The 22,703-nt window shown below is 47.0% G+C and overlaps 1 protein-coding gene across 1 annotated transcript in view; it reads left to right on the forward strand.

The window, feature by feature from the left end:
- The window catches only part of LDLRAD4 (low density lipoprotein receptor class A domain containing 4), a 302,931-nt gene that overhangs the window by 182,817 nt on the left and 97,411 nt on the right, over positions 1-22,703 (forward strand). The window contains 1 exon segment of the mRNA XM_082415863.1: positions 5,687-5,827. Within this exon segment, the coding sequence (XP_082271989.1) occupies positions 5,687-5,827 (141 nt within the window).

The following is a 22,703-nucleotide window of genomic DNA, read 5'->3' on the forward strand; positions in this document are numbered from 1 at the left end:
TGATGTTATGTGAGATATTGAGTCTCTTACCGGTTACTCAAAATGTATTCCTTGTGTTGAAAAATGTTGCAGAAGAACATGCATTTATCATCCTTCTGCCATTCACGTGCTGTCAAAAGCTGACATTTGAGATGAATAGCCCTAAGGATTAACTTTTCATTTCTGAAGAGTCTCGAAGCTTTATTTTCGTAATTTGCTAAATCGCTACTTTCTGGACCCTGTCATTCTGGCTCCTTCAATAGAAACCAGTCTAATATTCCAGCCTCACAGGAGGTCACACAGGAAAGAACAATCTGAGGAGCCCTTTTCCCTTTTTGGACAAAGTTGGTGTCGAGGTGACCTCCGTGTTGTTGTACAGCGCTCTGTAATAAGAAGAGTGACTGATCCTCTCAGGTCTGAGAAGCAGGAGAAAGTCTGTTTCTGACTGACTGCAGCACCTCCTGCTGTGGGCCAGCGAGCGCTCGCCGCCGGGCCTCTGGTCTCCACTGGTCCGCGGCAGCCCCTTTGCTTGGAGCTGGGTTTAGTGACTGGTCACTAGAGCTCTCTACGGTCACAGGTTTCCTCCGTTCCCTGCATTTCTAGGTTCGTGGTTTTTGTCTTTTACTCACTGTTTTCATTTCTGTGGAACTTTGCTTTTATGGTAGATAATATTGTGCCTTGCAGGGGAGTAGGCAGTGTATGAATATATTAATAAAAGTATTGTCATCGTGATAGTAGGAAATATAAACTTATATTGGTTGTGGTAAAATTATTTGTGCTAATTTTAGAACCTTATTAGTCCTTCACTTATAGGTCCCTAGCAGCTAAGTTTAGTCTCTGTTATCTACAATGTAAGTATATTAAGAAGGCCCCATTACTGAGAGCAAGTTATAGATTTAACATCAGAAATGTTGGAGCCAGAATCATTCCCAGTTTTCTGGTGTGTGAGTGACGGACATGTGAGCTGAGTGAGCCCATGGTGCTGTATGAACTCTCACAGAAATAGCTGCCATGGACCGCTTTGCCTGTTCACAAAAGAGGCTGATTCTACGGTTGTGATGCATTACTTTGTGACTGAGGTCATATCTGTGAAAACTAAGGCTTTAAAAAGGGCATAGGAAGAATTGAGAACAACTTTTTGTTGCCTTTTCCCCCAGCTTTATAGAGATGTGATTGATGCATAACATTGTGTAAGTTTAAGGTGGACAACGTGATTTGACACACGTGTATACTGCAAAATGAAGACCACAGTGGTTAGCTGACACCTGCATCATGTCACCTAATTACTATTTCTTTTTTTGTGGTGAGAACATTTAAGATTTACTCTTAGCAACTTTCAAGTACCTTTTTTTTTGCCTTTTAACTAATAGAATGTTGACTCTACCAAGTGGATTAACTTTGGCCTCTGAGATGCAGATTTGTTCTCCTGCAAGTCAAGATTGAGTATTTACCCCTGTCCAAGTTTAGTTTTAGAATATTCAAATTGTTAAGCTACTGGTCCTTAAAAATTTTTTTTAATATAGTTTTTTATTGTGTGTGTAAAAGTTTGGAATTCACAGACCACTCTAGGATATTCCATTTCTTTCCTGCTTTCAGGGCTCTTAAAATTGCTTGTTTTTTTCAAAGGTAATAAAATTCAGAGGTAACAAAGGAAATTCTCGTAATCATTCTTTTCCTTTCTCCTTTTTCACATGGTATACTCCAAATGGTTAGTATTAGTTTGTACCTAATAGGAATGACATTTAGGACAAAAAGTGTTTTTCCCCAAATTCGATAGAAATTGTGGGTGTTAAGTTCCATTACAGGAGGTTTGTTCCCTGACTTTGGGTGAGTCAGGAATTCTCTCATCTGTGACCTGAGAGGGCGGTCCACTGTGTCTCTAGGACCTTCTCAGCGTTAGAATTTTATGAATCTGTGACAATTCAAAGTCACTGAAATTCATCAGAAGCTTTATGTAGGAATGTAGAGAAACTAAAGAATTCTCCAAATATGGAGAAAATTCTGTATTACTAAAAGCAAATAAAGTGATCCTAAAATCTATTGCTGATTCTATATTTTTTTAAATAAAAAATCAAATAGAGAATTATGGCAAAAGGGGATGCCATTTTCTTTACCTAAAAAACCCTGACTTTAAAGAAGAGGAATTATTTAAATATTACAAATTTTAAAATTAAATATATAGCTCTTGCAGGAAAAACTGGTTCCTGGTTGTTGATTCTATATTCTATTCCAATATTATACATCTGAAATCACCATGAATTTGTAACCAAAATGTTTCTGATGTTAACAGTCTTTGATTTCCTTCAACTTCTTGCTTAGCAGGAATACTCAACAAGTTCCACAAAGAATGGACAAGATAAAAGAAAACATTTGGAAAAATTCTTCTGTCTTCTTTCTCTGACTTGTTTTATTTCATTGAGGATGTTTCCTGGCTCTATAGCGTGTCAAAATGTAGTTTGCGGGTCATACCTGTGGTCCCAAAGTTTCTGAAATATCCCATCGACAGTACAAAGTTATAGCAACCAGGCCCTATATCCAGGAGTCGTCAAAATACCTGCCCATTTTAAGACATTAGTTTTTTTTTTTTTTTTAAGTAAATTAGCAAATACCAACTAAACATTCCAATACTAGCTACACAATACTATTAGCTAGAGTGAGGGCTTCATATGAATGAGTTCTCTGCTTCTCACGAGGCAGTGGCTTTTCTTGGCTGCCCATCAGAATCAGTCTAAGGATCCCTAGGAACCCCCCACTATCCAGGCCACACTTCACGCCAGGGAGCACGGTGGTCCAGGCTGGTGCTGAAACATCGGCCCAGGGATTCCATAGGTGGCCATGGTTAGAGCCTCTCATTTGGGGTTCTTAGTTTGTTTGAACTATCACAATAACCTAGTTATTAGGGACCACCCCTAATGTCTGAACACACTGGGCTTTGGGGTAGGAAGTATGGTAGAGATGGTCTTGCAGGGTGAGTCAGGACTGAGTTGGAAGCCTGCCTCTATCAGTACAGTTAGGTTACCTTGGACAGGCGTTTGACTCTGGTCTGCAGTTTCATTCCAGCTTTAGCATTAATCTTTAACACTTAATAACATTATAGCAGATTTCTAAATATATCAAGAAGCCGAAGTTGGTGCAAAATTTCAATTCAGTTGTTTTGATTCAAGTGGCCATGAGATGGAGAGATTTTTAGTTTGATATTCAGCTAATGACTCACCATTGAGAATATTTAGATATTATGAAATTGAAATTCAGTGGGTTGATGTTGGTATTCCCATTATCTAAGAACTAAAAGCTTCCTAAGCACATCAGTAGCACAAGCCTTTTTAATGCATTCTGAGTAATGTTAAGCCTACTTAAGATAAACTGTTTTGAGAACTTTGTTACATACATGTCATCCTCATTACAAATGAATTTTACACATTCATGAAAACAGATTTGGAAACTGAGAGGCAGCAATTAGAGAGCCTGAGACCAGAGGTGGAGGATCTGGACACATGTCTGCATTTTGCCATTTATTCGCAGTTTAATTATGGGCAGGTCACTTAATCTGAGTCTTAATTTCCTCATCTGTAAAATGGGAATAATAGTATCAACCCTAATAATTTCACAGGGTTCTTATGAGGCTCAGATGAGGTCATATGTTTATTCAACAAACAGGTGACTCACCAAGGGCCCGTTCCTCGCTGGGCAGCGGTGTCACTGTGAGGGACATAAAGAAGGAAAATGGATCCTCGGAAGGAGTGAGCACGTGTGTTAGTTGCTGCTCACATTTACAAAAGTTCGTGTTGTAGTCCTTTGAAGAGGGCTTGCTCTTTCATCTCTGTGTTTCTGTGTCTCTGGGCCTGGCACTGAACACAGAAGGAGCTAAAATACTGCTTGTGTGAATAACTGAATCACATAATTCATTTCCTTGAAAATATTTTGTTACTCTAGACAGGGTCTCCTTTAAACAAGCTGAGATCAGAGTGAAGTGTGGATGTGGTTTCATTTCTGCGCTCGTTTAAAGTTCCACACGAACTTGAACATGGGAGTTTAACCTGGGATCCTTTCAAACCGCAGTGGTGCTTAACTTTTTACTTGGAGTTTGATTCAGTTTAGGTTAGTGTTCCCTTCTTTCCAATCACTGTTTCAGCAACATCAGGAGTACTGTTTTTGGCTAATGTCCTTTTCATGTTGGGTAGTAATCCAAACTCCAATATTTCTTTTGGAAAGGAAGATAAATTCTTTCCTTGACATCCATTTTCTCCATTAAGTTAAAAAAAAAAAAGTCACTTCATCAATGTAATTTCAAGCAGCTGGATTTGAGTCTGTGCCGCTTATGGCAGCAGAGTTGGGCTTCAGCAGAGCTCCTGCCATGTGGCCTGGTTCACAGTCAGCACACGGGGTTTGCACCTGGACGTTGCAGCCAGTCACCAGCTCTGGATGTGCATTTGGGGGGTGTTCACGTGTGGGTCTGAACTAGGTCAAGGCTTTGGTTGTTGTCTCTTTCTAGACTCTGTTAGGAAGATGTGAACACAGAGAACTGTGATGGCACTTTCATACTGGGTTGCAGAAATACTGAGGATTTAAGTTGTCTCTTTACTGCAGATAAGGGGTTCTCTTTGCAGCCCCTCTGTGTCGTTAGCATAGTGGATGGAGGTCTTGTGTGCTGATGTCTAGCCTTTTATTATTTATTTGAATAATGGAATTTTAGAGTGGAAAGGACCTGCCACCCATGTTCTAGACAGACAAAACCAAGGAGAAATGAAGAGGTTGTGATGGTCAGTGTCAGTGGGGGTCCTGGTCGCTTTCTGTGAGGTTTTTTCTACTGGCTGCTCACTGAGTGGGATGTCCTGTGTGAATCGCACCAGCTTCTGTGGATGCTCCTAGGGAAAAGCTCTCGGTCAGAATTAGGGTGATAGTCGATGTAAGATATACATAGATGTTTATGCGCCCATGTGTATGTAATTGTGTAATTTCCTTTATCCTTAATTGCTTAAATTTATAGTAATGTGTTAAGTTTGCAAATTTATTTTGTCTTATACAAGTAAATTCCATTTTCAAACACTGATTTGCACAGGTTGCAGACGTCCCATGCTCAGTGAAGCCTACAGGCATTGGGTTGGGCTCCATCCTGTTCTTTAAGTCACTTACGGGGCCCTTGGTACGGATGCTTCTCAGCAGAGGGCACACGTTGTGTTCCCATGTTTTATGTTATAAAGTCAGTGCTGCCCCTGCCTGGTAATAAACCTGGTTCTTCTTAGGCATGAGATGAACGAACACCAGTGAGGTTAAATGTTTTGCCCAGAGCCTCACAACATCCTGTGACAAGTTGGAAATAAAATGTATGAGACTCCTTTTGTCCAGCCTGAGCTCCTGAGTCCTGCTGCCGCCCGGGCTGCTGCTGCACTAGCTCCCTCATCCTTGGTGGCGGGGAAAACCGCCAAGGATTTTTTTCAAGCAAAGGAAGAGTCTCATAGTCATGACTTGCTGGGCACATCATGTTACTATTTTGTGGGTCAGAGGCATGGGATGAGTGAGGTATGGCAGGCCCCGAGTGCCCCTGAGCTCTTACCGAAAGAGTCCCTGTCTGCGTTCTGTTCCCTGGGCTCTCCAGGTAGACTGAGTGCCCAGACCATCACGGCACACAGATAGGGAAGGAGAAGTAGCAGCTGAAGAGCATCAGGCTGGCATTGACAACTGCATGCTTTATATTGTGCTTTTTCAGAGTGCAAATTCACCTGCACCAGCGGGCAATGCTTGTATCTTGGTTCACTGGTCTGTAACCAACAGAACGACTGTGGGGACAACAGTGATGAAGAAAACTGTCTCCTGGTGACTGAACATCCACCTCCGGGCATCTTCAGCTGTAAGTCCCTCCCGCTCACCTTGGTATCATTCAGTTGGGTTGTGTTTGGGGATGGTTAGGAGGCAGCGACCTGGGGAAGCGGGAAGGATGTTGTTTTTTGGTTAAGAGAAGAGGTTTGCGTTTTCACAAAGGGAATGTTTTCTTTTAGGATAGAAATATGGTGTGTCTGAGAGTCAGAAGTTCCTTCCACTTTGAGCGGCCTGTGTTTTGGGAGAGGCTTTCTACTGCTTATCTTAGAAGCACTGACTGATCCCAAGAAATAATATATTGACTTAGTATTCTTCATACTGATTTTGTAGAATTTTTTAGAGTAATTTCAAACAATAATTTTAAAATAATTTTAAATAAGCAAAGAAAGGTACATAGAGGGTCCACAATTAAATATGTAATTAAAATAAGAAAATAGAAAAAGTTTATATGGGACTTTTAAAAAAGGTTGCGATTATGTGTTTTTCTATTTGATATTGGATGGAAAGCAACCTGATTGAGATGTTTCCCTGTGTGAATCCCCAGACTGAGGCTGTGAGCATTTCTCGAACTGGAAGAAGGTGAAATCCGAGTACAAAGTTCATTCATTTTTGATCTCATGGCTTTTATGAAGAGGAAGGAGCAAGAAGGCGGCTTGGAAACACTGCCGAACTTCTTTTAGGGAAAACTTCTCATAGGGAAGGGGCTTGTTGCCTCCTGTGTTTCCTGGGCTGAGGGAAGTGGGTTGAGGTCACGGATGTTTTACAGCACTGACCCTCGTCAGGGGTCTTCCCACTGAGATCATCTCAGGAAACATGTGGCTTCTCTCCCCACTTTTACTGACATTATTCTGAGAAGTTATATTTGTTTTTATTTACAGATTCTAAAATTTTTGTTCTAGAGATCAGACTACATAATACTGATCCTATAATGTGAAATGGGAGGGGATTTTAAAAGAGAAGCAGTTTTCTCTGTTCCCACTGTGTTTTTATGTTGGGGGAAAGCTGTGAGTTTTAAGCCTGCTACTTCTGCTAAATCGGGAGTCTAATTGTGCTGTCATTTCTGTTGTGTCAGTTTGCATTTTCTTATATTGAGCGTTCTTAGAGTCCCATCTCGATACTTTGAGAAGACAGTTTAAGGTGAGCTGTGTGATTTCTTGGTGTTTAGTCCATGTGCTTCCTCCGGTGATGTTTTCTGCAGTAGCCTTTGTGGTCGTCAACACTGTAATTTGCTCAGTACGCCTACCTAGACCCAGGGGAGGAAGGGACTCCTCAGTGAGCCATGCCTGCCGTAGCCCCGTCCAGCAGCTCTGAGCCTTGTCTGCATTGGGGTCGTGAGGATTAAGCGGGATGGTCCACGGGAAGCACTTAGAGTCTGGCTGGTACCGAGCACTTGATACAGGCCAGTCAGCCTCAAGCTGGGGTCTTAGAAGGAGAAGAGCAGCGTGGAGGCAACATCTCACTTGTGTTCTCTAGACTTGAGTAACGTACACACTTACACGACAGATGGTGGGTAGGACATCAGGACCCTGCGTGGGGTCTCGCCTGGTCGGAGCTCCTATGAAAAGCAGGCAGGACACACCTCTGGCCTCTGCCCAGGGGCACTTCCCGGAGGTGTTTCCCCTTCGCGTAGGTCCTGCCACTGCCGCAGTCCTGCGGTGTCCCTTCCTCCCAGCCTCTCCCCCTTTCTCATCAGTATTTCCTGGTTTATAAAGCGGATTTCCAGATATCTTTTCTATTCATTTTTAAAAATGTGAACACTTTAATTTTGCTTAGAAGCCAGGTGAAGCAGTTACATCTGTAAATGGCTCAGCGTTGCCCAGGGAGCTCCGAGAGTTTGTATAGTTGATTTACAATGTTGTGTTAATTTCTGCTGTACAGTAAAGTGATTCAGTTGTACATATATATATTCTTTTCCATTATGGTTTCTCACAGGATATTGAATATAGTTCCCTGTGCTGTACAGTAGGACCTTGTTGTTTATCTATTTTATATATAGTAGTTTGTATCCTAACAGAGGAATCTTAAGATCCTGTTGGCAAACTGTTGGTCCCTAGTGTTCAGATGTAACTAGGCTTGTGCCCTTGTAGCCAAAATGGGAGGCTGTTTACAATGTGCTGTCTTTTAAGAAGATTAGAAAGTCAGGAGACACAATGACAAAGGGCAGGATGAGGGCTGTGGCTTCAGGTTAACCTGGGTTCTAGTTCTAGTTCTAGCTTAAGGAAGCAACTAAACCCCTTTAAGGCTTAGTTTCTCTGTCTGCAAAATGAGAATAATTTCTGCCATATAAGGTTGCTATGAGGATTTACATGAAATAACACACATGAAGAGTGCGGTCTGCATCATCATCTCATTGCTGTCTTCGTCCCTGCTTGCCGTGTGGGACGTCTTGGGGAGGGGACCTCCGTGACTGCTGCCGTCTGTCTGCACAGCAGAGCCTCCTTCAGGTGGAGCGTGGGTTCCAGGCATCCACAGGCGAGTTTATCCTCAGAGCTTCTGGGCATTTCCCACCTCCTCTGCCCCTGCAGAAGGCCTGCTGGGGAGCCGCCAGCCGAAGGGGGCTTGCTGGGCCTGGCCCACAGTCCTCGCTCCCCTGCTGGCTCAGGGGCCACTCATCACATAGGGGTTTGCTGTGGCTGCTCTGTCCTCTGTGCTGCTGGAGGGTGATCGGGTACCGAATCACTGCACTCTCCTCCCCTTGGTCTGTCAGGCAAGAGCACAGAGCAAAGGCTGTTCTACTCCCCCTCAGCTGCCCAGCAGGGCTTGGATGCTCTCCACTTGGGAGGGGGTCTGCAGGGCCCACCAGCCTGCGGCTGCAGCAGGCATACCTCTGTTGGGGGCGGACTTACTCCCTGCCTTGGGAACTTGGAATATTACAGGACTTCTTGTCTATAGACTGATGCATTCTAAGAAAACAAAGAGTGCTTTCTCCTTATTCCTGTCTAAGAACAAGAGTCATTTACTTGATCTGCTTTGTACCCAAGTAAGGGAAACACTCAGTGTTCTGCTTTTTGATCGCACTTAGGTTCAAGCAGGGTGGAATCAGTTTTCTGCCTGTGTTGTTGGCTGTGGGCATGCGCCCTGGCTCAGGTGTCTTGGTCCTCTCTCTCATTTCATATTTGCTAAAATTTAGAATGAATTAAGGTTAGAAAGAAAATGTCACTGTCATTTGTGAAGGCAGCAGTGCTAATGATAATAGAAGCCTTATAGTAGCTGTAAGAAACTTTTCCTTCCTGAGTGGTCTCACTGCTTCTCTGCCTTGCTGATCCGTGGCCTGAGGCGAGGCCCTGCACAGATGTGGGGACGGGGCTGTGCTGAGTGTTTCACGAGGAAAGCGTCTTGCTGGTTCATCTTTTTACAGAAGAGGGAAATGCTGTGGCCAGCTTTTTCCCATGTCTTTTCTCTTTCTCCATCAAAACATTGTACTTCTGAGAGACTTCCCTGGTGGCGCAGTGGTTAAGAATCCACCTGCCAATGCAGGGGACACGGGTTTGAGTCCTGGTCCAGGAAGATCCCACATGCCGCGGAGCAGCTAAGCCCGTGCACCACAACTGCTGAGCCTGCGCTCTAGAGCCCGTGTGCCACAACTACTGAAGCCCGCGCACCCAGAGCCCGTGCTCCGCAACAAGAGAAGCCACCACAATGAGAAGCCCGTGCACCGCAACGAAGAGTAGCCCCCGCTCGCAGCAACTAGAGAAAGCCCGTGCACAGCAACAAAGACCCAATGCAGCCAAAAAAAAAAAAAAATTGTACTTCTGAGCACTAAAAATTATGCGAAAAAATTATTATTTATACAAATAAAATTACGCAAATTATTATATTTACAGATACGGTTTGTAAGTGCCTTCTTTGGTCGTTGTACCAAGCATTCTGGGGAATGCAGGACAACAGATCCTGTTATCAAGGTGCTTGACAGTCAGCTTGGGGAACCGAAAGACACTCGTACAAAGACGACTCAACATGAACACAGGCTACCAAGCCGAGCGATCCCAGCAATTCGTGGTCCAGGAGTCCACAGAGAACCGTTCTGCTGGGACGTGGTCACGGTGGCTTCGCAGAGGAGGCGTGCTGGGTGTCAGGGCCAAGGACGGTGGAGTGTGGGTGAGCGAGGCCTTGGCGGGTGGCTGGAGGCAGAGAGCGAGCCGGTCATGCCACACCTCCCGCCCTTGTCACTGAAGGGACGGACCTCGGGTCCCCAGCTGCACAGCCTGCCTGTTGCCTGTGTTGCTGGCCCTGCGCCCTGGGCTTTGGCTCCACAAACCCACTACCCTTTGAAGCCCCTGTGCCACATCTTGGTGGCGGGAGCAGTTTCTCTGGCTTCTGAGAAACAGGCATTGAGCAGCCTTGGAGGAACCATGTGCTTTGAAGGCGTTGGCAAGAGCAAGCCTTCCTCAGTCACTGCTCAGGAGTCATGCCCTGGAACTGGGGAGCACAGAGGGGGTCCCTGTGACAGCTTCACCTCTAGTGAATGAGGGGGTCCGATATGGGGGGGGGTGGGAGGAGAGGGTGGCACTCTCACCGTTACTGATGGCTCTTTGCTTCTTTCTTCATTGGTGGCCTAGTAATCCTGAATCTCAAAGTCAGATGAGCTGATGCTAATAAAGTTCCCCAATTCAGCCAGGATTTTAACTTCAGGACTTTTCAGAAGGAAACTGTTTTTTTGCCCAGGGCTTTTTAGGGTAATAACAACTAAATAAGATAAATTCAGCACATTAAAATCTGAGCTGACTGTCTTTCTTCCCAAACCAGCTCTCCAGCTCTTCCCACCTTCGTCAGTTTTTTCCAGAGGGACTGGCACTCTCCTTGTCACCGAGCTGTGCTCCCCTGTGCCCATGTCTGGCTGTCTGCTCCCCACCTCCCCAGGACTTTATTCCTTCATCCACTCACTCAGCTTTGTCGAGATAGAGTCGACACACAGCACTGTGTGAGTTCAAGGTGTCAGCATGACATCTTGAGTCGCGTACAGTGTACAGAGACATCCGCACAGCGAGTCACTGAACATCAGCACTGTGTATTTGGGACCATGTTCGTAACCATGTAGAAACCTATTCACAACCAGGCTTCACAGAGACCGGACCTTTATTTTTTCTGTTTATTTCATTAGCGATAATTCTCTAATAACATTCATATTCCTCCAGCTGTCTTATAAATTGTTTTGTTCTGTTTACAGTTTGTTTGAAGCAGGATCCAAAGGGGCCCTAAGCGTTGTTCCAGGATGCTGTGCTGTCCCCTGAGGAGTGTTTCCTGTCTGCGCCATGCACCCCCCCGCCCCCGCCGTAATCTGGGTGGAAGGTCTGGACTGTCTGGTGGCAGTGTCTCACGCTCCAGATTGTGCCCCGCTTCCCCAGGACGTGTGCTCACCACCCCTCAGGCTTCCTGTCTGTCAGTGGTCAGGTCTCCAAGTTTGGGGAGGCTCAGGTGTGAATGAAGCCACTCTGAGGTCCTGCTGTCCACATCGGGGGGCTCGTCCTGTTATGTGATTATCATCAGTCATTGGGGGGTTGCAAAGCAGTCATGACCTAATTCTCCCCTTTTTCTCCATTTACTAGTTTTACTAGTTTTCTCCATTTACTCCATTTATACTTCTATAAAGAGAAACTCCCATTTACTATGTGATTACCAGGAAGTAGATCTCATAGTGCATCAGTTTTCTTAATAATGAGAAGGTTCCCTCTAGCGCTTCAGAGGTGATCAGTGTCATTCTGAACAGATAAATTAAAATGTCTAGTTGTGTACACGGAACCTTTTTAGGAACAACCTCTACTGCACTTGGGTGTGACCAGCTCCCAGGTTTTGTCACCGAGTCCAAGCTCGCTCTGCTCACCGCATGACAGGCCAGTAAATTGGGAGACGAGGTGTTGAGGCAAGGAATACAACTTTATTCGGACAGCCGGCAGACAGAGAAGATGACAGGCTAGTGCGTCCGAAAAACCATCTTATCAGGGTTTGGATGCCAGTTTCTTTCATAGAACAGAGAGGGGGAAGAGATGAGGAAGTAAAGTAAAAAGGCCATAAGTTTTGCAAATATCCCCTGAATATCCAGCCTTGGGGAGGGGATGTGTTAATTTCTTCTTTCTTGCGGCCATCCACAGGTGGACAGGGTCCGAATGCTTCCCTGAACAAAGGCACTTTGGTTTAACATTCAGGCAGAGGGGCAGGGTTCCCTGAGGCAGGCCACTGTGTATAGACAGTATCCTTTTTTTTTTTTTTTTAACATCTTTATTGGAGTATAATTGCTTTACAATGGTGTGTTAGTTTCTGCTTTATAACAAAGTGAATCAGCTATACATATACATATATCCCCCCATATCTCTTCCCTCTTGTATCTCCTTCCCTCTCACCCTCCTTATCCCACCCCTCTAGGTCATCACAAAGCACCAACCTGATCTCCCTGTGCTATGCGGCTGCTTCCCACTAGCTATCTATTTTACATTTGGTAGTGTATATATGTCCATGCCACTCTCTCACTTTGTCCCAGCTTACCCTTCCCCCTCCCCATGTCCTCAAGTCCATTCTCTAGTAGGTCCGCTAGACAGTATCCTTTTAGTGAACAAAAGCAGCGGGCAGCAAAGGTTAAAGTAACAGAAACAGATCCAAGATGGAGTCAGGATTGGCTCCTCCCTGTTACAGTTTTATCTAGGATTCTGTGATTCTCAGTGGCCTGTTTAACTTCAAGGAAGTGAGACTCCAGGAGTGCAGGGTCCTGTCCCCCAGCACCAGGGTCTCACCAGCCGCTCTGTCACCTCCCCTGGCTGATCCTTCCTTCTCCTCCAGGCCCCTCACCTTCACCTTCCTCCCTCTGACTTCCCCAAGTGCCTTCTGACCGCCCTGTGCCTCTGAGCCCACTGCCCGCTGCTGCATCGGCCTCGTAGACCCAAGGGCAGCATGGCCTCTGTTAGGGAGGGCCCCCAGCAGCCCTCAGGTCCTGCTGTTCCGGGGTGGAGCCCTCCCCTGCCCTCCCCTGCGCTTGCCCTGGCCGGGCCTGCCCTGTCCCTTTCCCTCCCGGCGCAGCTCAGCTCGCCCCCACCCGCCCTCTCCAACCCCTTCTTACTCACCACTGCTCTCCCCTGGCCGCTTTTGCTGGGTTGCTTGTTCACGGCCAGATCCCAAGGATTTTTTTTTTTTTTCCCATTTCTTCTCTTTCTGGCCTTTTCTCCTTAGTCGGTAAGGTTGATCATCCCCTCTTTGAGATTCTCCGTTCCCTTAGGGTCCAGGTCTCCCTGGACACCTCCAGCTGCTCCTTCTCTGTGGCGGCTCCTCTGTCCGCCAGGTTCCAGCCTGGTCCTTGCCCTTGTCTGTGGAATTCTAGACACCACTTGGCATCAAAGCCACGCCCATATTCTTATCTCCAGCTCAGACGAAGTATCCAACTCTGCTCGTAAGGCTTCTCCCAAACCTCCAACTCCTGAGCATTCAAAGCTGAACCAGTTATTTCTTCCTCCACCCCCAGACCAGGCAGTTCTTTTGGTATTTTCTTTCTTAGTCTTTTGCCGGTTACATCAGGTTGGTCACTTTCCTGATCCCCTATCCCTTGCCAGAAATAATTTCTCCTGCTTGGAACTCTGCAACATCTTGTGTCCCTCTTAAGGTGTTGACTGTTCTGCTTCATCATCACATGTGGACAAGAATGATTTCAGGTGTTAAGCTCTTTGAAGACAGGAGCTATGCTCACATCTTTGGAAGCCCTGACACTCCTCACATAGCATGGACTGTACATGTCGGCACTTGAAAAGGATCTGTTGAATTGAATTGACATTTTTCCTTCTTCTGCTACTTCCCAGCAAGCTGTCAGCATGGCCCTTAGTTGAACAGTGACTACAAGGGTTTCAGCTGTAGCCTTAGTGCCCATAGTGCGTGGCATATATAGTATACATTGCATGGCATATATAGTATACAGTGTGTGGCGTATACAGTATACAGTGAGTGGCCCTATAAATATGTGCTGAGTGAATGGATGAATGTGATTTTTTTTTTTTTACTTTATGTTTTTTCAGTTGGCTATATAGCTATCTTTAAACAGCTTTTGTGGTATAATTGACACACAGGGAAAGTGCACATATTTAGCAATTACAGTTTGGTAAGTTTTACATAGGAATATACCCATGAAACCATCACAAATTAACCATGGTGTGTCCATCTGCCCAACATGTTTGTCACTCCCCTGTGGTCCCTTCCTGTCTTACCTTCCTGTCTGCACCCCAGGCGACCACTGATGGATTGGTGTCTCTATAGATTGGCTTGTATTTTCTAGAGTTTATATAACTGGAATCATAATGTGTGCACTCTTCTGTTTGGCTTCTTTCATCCAGCATAATTATTTTGATTTTCCTCTGTGTTATATGCATCAATAGTTTAGAGATTATGTAGAATTGCTATTATTTCTTCTTCAAATATTTCATAAGATACACCATTGAAGCCATCTGGGCTTAGGGTTTTCTTTGTACAAATGCTTTTAACTGCAAATTTAATTTCTATATTAGCTATAGGGCTCTGTTCCTACTTGATAAGCTTTTTAAAAATTAAAGAAAATTTTTTTATGCAAGTATAGTTGGTTTACAATATTGTGTTAGTTTCAGGTGTACAGCATAGTGAGTCAGTATTTTTGCAGATTATTGAATGTGATTATTTTTGAAAACTCAAGTTGCACCAGAGGATGAAAAAAAACTTGTGTTTTGCATGGCCTAGTGCCCTGCCAGTAGACCTGGAGGGTGAGAATACTTATTCAGCCCTGGCAGCCTGCGTGATAGGACACAGAGAGAGGGGACGTAAGGTCTGTTCCCCAAATTGTCTGTCATTACGGTGTATATTGGTTACCGCCAACACCCAAACTCACTGGAGTATGTCCCTACTCTAGTTGGGGTTCATTTTGTGGCCAGCAGTGTGGCAGGATGCCCTGTGCTCTACTGGGGTCTCGGTTTCCCAGTGCAGAGCCCCTGGGAGACAAGCCCTCCTGGGGCACAGGAAGGGCTGGTTTGTGCAGGGCCCACAGGAGACTTGACTAGATTAGGTGTGCGTGTGCTGGCACATGTGGGTGTGCTGCCTGTCGCGTCAGTGACCTAGTCAGTCTACCAGCGCAGGTCCCGCTTCCTGCCAGTGTGTCCCCGGGACCAGCTTTGTACTGCTGCTGGCTGTGCTGTAAACAACCCTGCAAACGGTGCCGGGCCTGCAGTTTGTTCCAACTAGAAAGTCCAAGATGAGGCCCTGAGTTACAGTCCGCAGTCCCCACTCACTGATCGTGGCTTTAGGGAAGTTGCTTAACCTCCTTATACCTTGATTTTTCTCCTTTGTGAAATGAAGACAATAATAGTATTGGTATCTCCCTCAAAGGATTGTTCTAAGGATTTAGTAGAATAGTTTAGGTAAAGCAGTTAGAATAATGCCTTGCACGTAGTAAGTTGCAGGCACCATGTCTCTTCACCCGAAAATACTTAAATGTGTATTTCCTAAGAAAAAGACATTCTCTTCCATAACCATAGTATAGTTACCAAAGCCCAGAAAATGTAACGTTGACACAGTACTACTTTCTGACAGACAGTCCACATTAAACTCTTGCTGTTGCCCTCAATCTTGTCTTTCGAAGTAGTTCGTGTTTCTCAGCAAAGGCCCCGTGGAAGAGTAGCCCGAATGCTGCTGCGGAGGGCGCTGTGCTGGGCCAGCCCTCCACTCCCTCCCCATCTTAAATGTTGACAGCCGGGCTCCAGGACGCACCAGCCGGGGCTTCACCCACTGCTGCTTCCCACTCATCTCATCACCACTTACCGAAGGCAAAGCAGCAACATGGCTGTGCTTCTCTGATGATTAGCGGTGCAAGGAGTTTATCTGAAGGCCTGTGGCTTCTTAGGATGGGGATGAGGTGGGCAGAGAGCTGCCATTTGCTGAGTGCCGGCTGTTTACATGCATCATGTCATTTATCTCAAAACCTAGAAATCTAGAAAGGTTGCCTAGGGAACAGTGCTCAGAGAGGTTAAGTAATTTATTCAGGGTCACCCAGCTAGAACATGTTGAAGCGAGGAACTAAATTCAGGCTGTGGTTTTTGTTTGCTTGTTTTTGCTTCTAGGTGTTTGTTTTTTGTTTTTTCATGATATTTTTTTAGTAGGATAAGGAGTTACGCATCAGTTTTTAAAGGTTTGTAGGGTGGAGATCAAACAAACAGTGTATTATTATGAAGGCCCATAGAAGTGAGGGCTCCAAGAGCAATTGTTTATATGGCAGTTTTTAATTGATATATAGACGATGGTAATCTTCATTTCATCCTGGATTTTCAAGTAGCTTCCAAAATATTAACCCAGGATCCCTACTGTATCAGGGATCATTGGTTTTGTTGAGTTCCTTCAGGTTTCCTCTACAAATTGATGGAGTAATTAATCCCTTCTTCAGTTCCGCCCGGCTGTGTCCTATATATATGTGACCTGCAGGAAGTCAGTTCCCCTTTCCGTTTTCCTTTCTGATCAGGAGGGTGGAAATGTGAACGCGGGAGCTGGTGGGATCCAGTGAACAGGGTGCCTCCATTTCTGCCACTGCTTACTCCCCTTCACCTGCTGTGAGCACAGAGCCCCCCCTTGGCCAGACGTGGGCTGTTAGCCCTGTACCCCTGATGCCTCGCCAGGTCTTGTGAGCTCTGTGGCCCCTCCAGTTGCCCTCAGTGGATCACACTCTGATGTGGCCTCCGCAGGGAGGGTGGGATGGTCTCCCAGTGTTGTGTTGCCCCAGGGCAGGGATTTGGTGGGGTGGCTCCTGCCTCCATCAAGGCCAGTAGTAAAGGCCGCTCGCCTTGAACCAAGCTGTTCTGCACAGCAGTGTGTGTTCTTTTGACAGGGCTGCCCACCCCTTTTTCAACTTAAAAAAGAATCCATGGCAAAACAATTACTGGCTTGTGTGTAAATGACCCAGGATGGCATTTAAACAAGGTCAGGGTGCAGCAGCTTCCCCGCTGCCCACAGAGGGGCAGGCTCACCCTCCTCCTTCATGCCAGAAGGGCCCCTCCCCGCCCACCCCTTTGGTTTGTGCCTCTGTTTCTCCAAGACGGTTTTCTGTCAATTAAAATCTTGTAAGGTCTTGGAAGGCAACTCTGCCTTTTCAAATAAACAAAGGCAGAGAACAAATGGGAGGGAGTTTCAGTAAACCCTAGGCTTCCTTTCCTCCTGCTGTGACACTAAATTTACTGGATAAAAACAACCTCTTAGATTTACATTTTGATTCTGTTACTGCTTTCATGTGTATGGGGCTGTCCCACTTCAGATGAAATTTATCCACTTCTTTAAATATTTAGTAGTCTAGCGTGGATGTTAATGAAAGTCTGGCAGTGCTATTTTGAGAACTGCAACAATGATAGTAATTTTCAGTGTCAGATTCCTGCTTTGCAAAGGGAGAGCGGGAGGGAGGCGCGGCTTCAGTTCTAATAGAGTTTGCCGACCGCGGGCCTGCCAGACAGATGGGTCATGAATACTGTCTAGACGGCCCTGCCTGAGCGGAGCCCGGTCTCTGAGGACACGCACTGAGACGCCGGCTTAAGTAACGGGAAAGTCAGGGCAGGCCCTCGTGTAATCAGACAGAAATCAATGCGAGCCTCCTTCCTGGGGGAGGGGGATGCGGTGTCCGGGGAGAGAAGAGGCCTTCTCTTTCGGATCAGTTTTCGTACAAACTCAATATCAGGCATTAGGGAGAGCGTGAAGGGAGAGGTGTAAGTGGATGGTGCTGTTGATTTAGACTGTGCTCCGCCGCTGCAGGACGCCGAGTGATCTCACCCAGACACGCCCTGCCCTGGACGGTGGGACGCAGATGAGGGACCGGATCGGTCGTGTGTGTTGCTGAGCCTGGTGCTGCTCCGGTTGTGACACCATGTGTCCTGACTGTTCATTTCCAGGGTTTAGCTTCTTAATTAGGGAGGGTTTTAGAGACTCACCTGGCATACGTTCTTTTCTGATGAATCTCTGAGAACTTTCCAGAGCTGGCTCTTGTGACCAGCCACTCTGCTAATGGTGCTGGAGGCAGGGAGGTGGAGCCCTCGTGAGCACCCACTCGGCTGCACCCTGGGACACGGCACCTTCCGATGGTCGCTTTACTCAGTGTTTCCCCAGTGCCAGGAGTGGGGTTTATGTGACATAAGTAGTGACTTTCTACCCACAAAAACTCACCGTCTGAATGGGGCGGGGGCGGGGTGGGTCTGTGCTCTCAGGATGAAGTTATGGGGGAGGGGCACTGACAGGCGGAGCAGATGCAGCTCAGCTGGGAGGGGCCTCGTTGTTGGACTCCACGTCCTTAGTCATGTATTTGCCTCAGAAAAATTACCCAAAAGGGTCTGCAGTAAAGCTTGGAAGGGACCCTCTTTGAGGAATTGCAGAAATAGAGCTGAGATTCAGTCATCACAGCATGTGTCCTGTCCTGCAGAAGGTACCCTCCCGCAGGCCCAACCTCGGAATCAGCCACCCGGCTTGGAGCTCTTTTAGTTACGTCTCAGAGCAGACGCCAGTGTAGGCTTTTGGTTTGGAAAAAACTCCCAGCAACCTAAGTTTAGCAATAATCATTTTTTCACTCCTTCATCCATTCTTGTGATGTCCTAAGAGCTAACAGCAGCGGGAAAGCTAGGTGGTCTTTGCTTTGTCCTGCCTGGAAAGAAAAAGGAAATCAAAGATGAAAACTAATCATGAGGCACACGATCCCTGGAAAAGAAGGAATGAGCTCTTGTGTTCAGGAGCTGGAGCCACAGGCCGCAAGCGAGCCGACCTCCCAGAGTGGCTCTCAGAAGTGTCTTCTGGGTCGTCCCGAAGGCATAGCCATCTCTCAGAGAGGCTTCACCCTTCCCTGAATCTCTTGCCTGCCGTCCCGTCAGCTACATGTAGGGCATAAATTCTCCCCGCTTTGGACAAGCTGCAAGGAGCGCTCATCGTGGCATCTGGGTGCCACGTGGGGTGTGATGCCAGCTGACGACAGCCTGGGTGTCTGGAGAGTGAACCGCAACACCTCTTGATTCTGTTCACGTCATCAGAGGAGCAGACCGTCGTCTGCCCGTGTCAGGGGCCCCCGAGATTTCCTGGGGGGACTTGGCTGGAACAGTGAGGTGTGGTTCCCCTCTTTGGGAAGAGGCCCCACCCTCACATTGGCAGTACCTGTTTCCGAAGGGATGCCTGGGCGTGTTGCCTCCTTATCTTTATCCCTTCACCTTCACTGGGGCTTCTGGGCTTCCTTTATTCACTTATTCTAAAAAATGGGAGAAAAAGGAACTTGAGCTAACCTCTGACCCTTTTCTCCTTAGATCCCTGGGGGAACCCAGGTGTTGTTCCTGGGAACGTGCTCAGACCAGCAGCCTCTCCAGCCATCAGGGTTGGAAGCAGGCGGCTCTCCATGTCTTGGGAAGTGCGGGCGGCTGAGCCAGGCAAGGACAGTGATATACCTTCTGCGACTTGATTCAGGTCAATGTCTGTGACTTGATATAGTTTCCACGGAAGGACAACCAAGAAAATGCAGCCCCTTCCTGTTATGTGTGCTTGGATGATAGAATTGCCGAGTGTCGTCTGCTTCTTGCGGAGGGGACTTGCATGAATCCAAGTTCTTAAAGGCCAGTCTGACCTTAAAAAATGGAGAGGGTTTTAAAGATGTCCCAGGGCACCTGCAGCCCCACAAGGCCGCAGGAGCCATGGCTGCTGCCTCCTCAGGCCCTTGTGGCTCTGTGTTCGTTCTTGTGTCAGGACATTTAACCTGGAGTAACAGGGACTGATGGACAGTGCAGGTAGCTCCTCCCAGAAAAACCAGGTGCCAGGACTGATTAATTTTCAGAACAGGACAGGGGGCTGGAGAGTGCTCTAGAGAAAATGTGTTTGGGGTGGTTACTCGTAGAAAATGGTACCCTAAGTAGTAGCAACACATCCTTTTGAGGGTGTATTTCGTGGAGAGTATTTTTGTGAGTGTTGAGCATGTGATGGGCACAGGGTGCAGAGTATGGGGGCGGGGGGCAGGGATACAGGATGTGGTCTCCATCTAGTGGTAAACTGGTGCCCTTGAGAAGATCCATAGAGGTTTGGGGCAATTTCTCCAGTGCCAGGTGTGGGACAGCACTGGCGCGTGGATGCCCAAGGCAGACCCATCCTGGGTGGGGGCCTTGGAGAACTCTCTTTCCTGAGCAGCCTGGCAGGTGGGGGAATGGTCACGAAAAGCCAGCTTGCTTGGAGGTCAGGGCTGATTTTAAGGAGCGTTACTAGGAAGGTAGATTGGGGCCAGATTACAGAAAGCCAGGATGTCGGACCAAGTAGCTTTTATTCTCTATTCTGAAGGAAGTCATTGAAGGTTTTTGAGTAGGAGAGTGAGGCTGTGAGACAAGGCAGTTATACCCATGCAGGTCCTGAGAGAGCACCTAGCTCTGAGCCCCACCTTATAGGCAAGGGAACCATATAGACGGAGAACAGAGGGGGAGCCCCTGGAAGGACCCTGCCTTGTCCACAGAGCAGGTGGCCTTCAGGTGAACTCAAAGTCGCCATCTGAGACACTACAGGGAAGGTAAAGCGGGGAGGGGTCTGGCTTTTCAACAGGTTTTGAAAAGAGTCTTATTGCTGTGATTGTTATGATTATGTAAAAAAAGAAAAAAAAAAGTTTGAAGGAATGGGTGTGAAAACACATGAGGAGTTGAATAGATAGGTAGTCAGAGCTGCCCCAGCTAAGAGGGGTCCCCCCCCCAACCAGCCCGCCCCCATTCGGGGGTCTCACTGCTGGGGAGGGAGGGAGGGGAGTGTGGTTATTTCAGGGCGGAGGCCGTGGAGTGGAGTCACTGGAGGGTGATCCAGCCTCCGAGGGGAGAGGCCTGATCCCGGGAGACTCGGGCAGACGCTCAGCTCATGGGCTGGGGGGGACAAGCGGAGCCATCAGAGAGCTGGGGTCTGGGGTCTGCGGTTACCAGTCAGCCAGGGCTGGGAGTTGAAGAAACACAGCCAGAACAGTCAAAAGTCTTGGTTGTACTTTGCAGCTTGCTTTAAATTTTTTAAAACATCAGCTTTATTGAGGTATAGTTGACAAAATTGTAAGATGTTTAATGTGTACATTGTGGTGATTTGATATATGTACACATTGTGAAAGGATTCCTGCCACCTAGTAAATTATCACATCTATCGCCTCACATATTTACCGCTTTTGTCCCTTTTTTTTTTTTTTTTGGTGAGAATATCTAAGTTCACTACTCTTATCAAAAATTTCATTTGTACAACAGTGTTGCCACCTGTAGTCACCGTGTTGTACGGTAGGTCCTCAGACCTTGTTCATCTTACAGCCGGATGTCTGTTTCCTTTACCAGTTAGTTCCTCCCTGTTCCCCTCCTAACTCCTGGGGGCTGTGTGTGTGCACGCATGTGTGTGAGCGTGTGTCACAGGGTTTTATTGTGTGTGAATGTAACATTTGAATAACAGCAGGGGCTGTATTTGAGGAAAGATACAGGGTCCAGTTCTTTCCCTTTGGAAACAAGTGATGATGGACTTTGTTTCGCTGCTGCCGTGTGTTCAAGTGCCCACATCATGGAGGTGAGGAGGCCTGGGAGTTGTTGCAGTGTGACACAGTATCATGGTGTTACCTGGGAACTTTGGGTGTGACGTTTGCAAGGGGAAGGACCCTTAACGATATTTTTTTTGGAGGCCCAGCACTGAAACTTGTTTTTATTGTGGATGACGATAGATTTGTGCGTTGCTCCTGTCACACGAGTGGCTTAGAATCAGAGTCAGAGGCTCTGTCTGCTACTCTGGGCAGTGACCTTGGTTCGTTACCACCTTGGGCCTGGGTTTTCTTCACCTGCTGGCAGGGAAAACGATTGTGATCCCTGGAGTCCCCGTGGCTCAAAAAAGCACCTGAATCAGTGACTTTACTTCTGTTATTAACTTAAATGAGATAAATATTGGACACAACATTTATCCAGAAGAGGTGTTTCTTTGTAAATCATGTGATTATTTTCAGGTGTTTGCTGGAAGTCACCAGGCAGACAGCGTTTCCCGGTGTCACACGAGTGCCTCCCTGTGCCGCTCGCTCTGGCCGTCGTCACCGGGTCTGCCTTTCCCACAGTGACCCTTGTCATCACTCTCCAGCCCCTGCCCCCAGTGTTCCTGTGTAATCTGTTCACGGGGGACAGTCAGGACGCAGTGTGTGAATCCAGTCTGGCACCTAGCTGCACACTGGCGGAGATGGAAATCTGTGATCGCAGCAGTGAAATACGCTCAAGCCAAGGGGGCTCGGGGCTGCTGCGGCTCGAATGGGGCCGAGCAGGAGGGCGCCACTCCTGCCCCGCATTGGGTGGTGGGTTCTGTTTACGTGGTGGTGGTCTCTGAAAGGGACCGCCCAGCTCCTTGATGAGCTGTGCTGCCTTTCTGGGACTACGGAGACAGAAGAGCCCCTTAGTATGACTGTTGGGGCTGAAGGCAGTTGACGGGGAGGAGAGATGTTTGCAGTGGCGACAGGAGGTGGCCTTTTGATCAAATAGATCAGATTCTGTCCTGTTCGTGGTTGATGTTTCTCTAGATGACATGTTGTCCTGAGCTCTAGAAAGAGGTTCTAAATGTGTCACGTAAATGCGCAAAAGAATTCCAGTATACCAAGTTTAAAGGGATGATTTAAATGCCTTACAGTAAATTAAATATATAGAATTTTGAATTTCTGCCTTACAGTTTTGTCCTGGCTCATATTACCCAATGACTCCATTCTGTTCATAATCTTGAACACCAAGATGCACCCTCCCCTATTTGCTTGCTTTCACTTTGCAGTAGTCCAAGTCAGGTGAAAGACACCAAGTGAGTGGGCGACAGCCAGAGCTTGTCTGCTGAGATCACTGGGTCTTTCCAAATTAGAGGATGGCTGTCTCTGCGGGGAGCGTGCAGGAGCCCACCTGGCCCTCCCCAGAGCTCACCTGAGCCTCAGGGCCTGGCACCTGGCAGAGATGAGGTGG

Source organism: Balaenoptera physalus (genome assembly GCF_965194825.1).
Source record: "Balaenoptera physalus genome assembly, chromosome: 12".
Taxonomy (NCBI): Eukaryota; Metazoa; Chordata; class Mammalia; order Artiodactyla; family Balaenopteridae; genus Balaenoptera; species Balaenoptera physalus.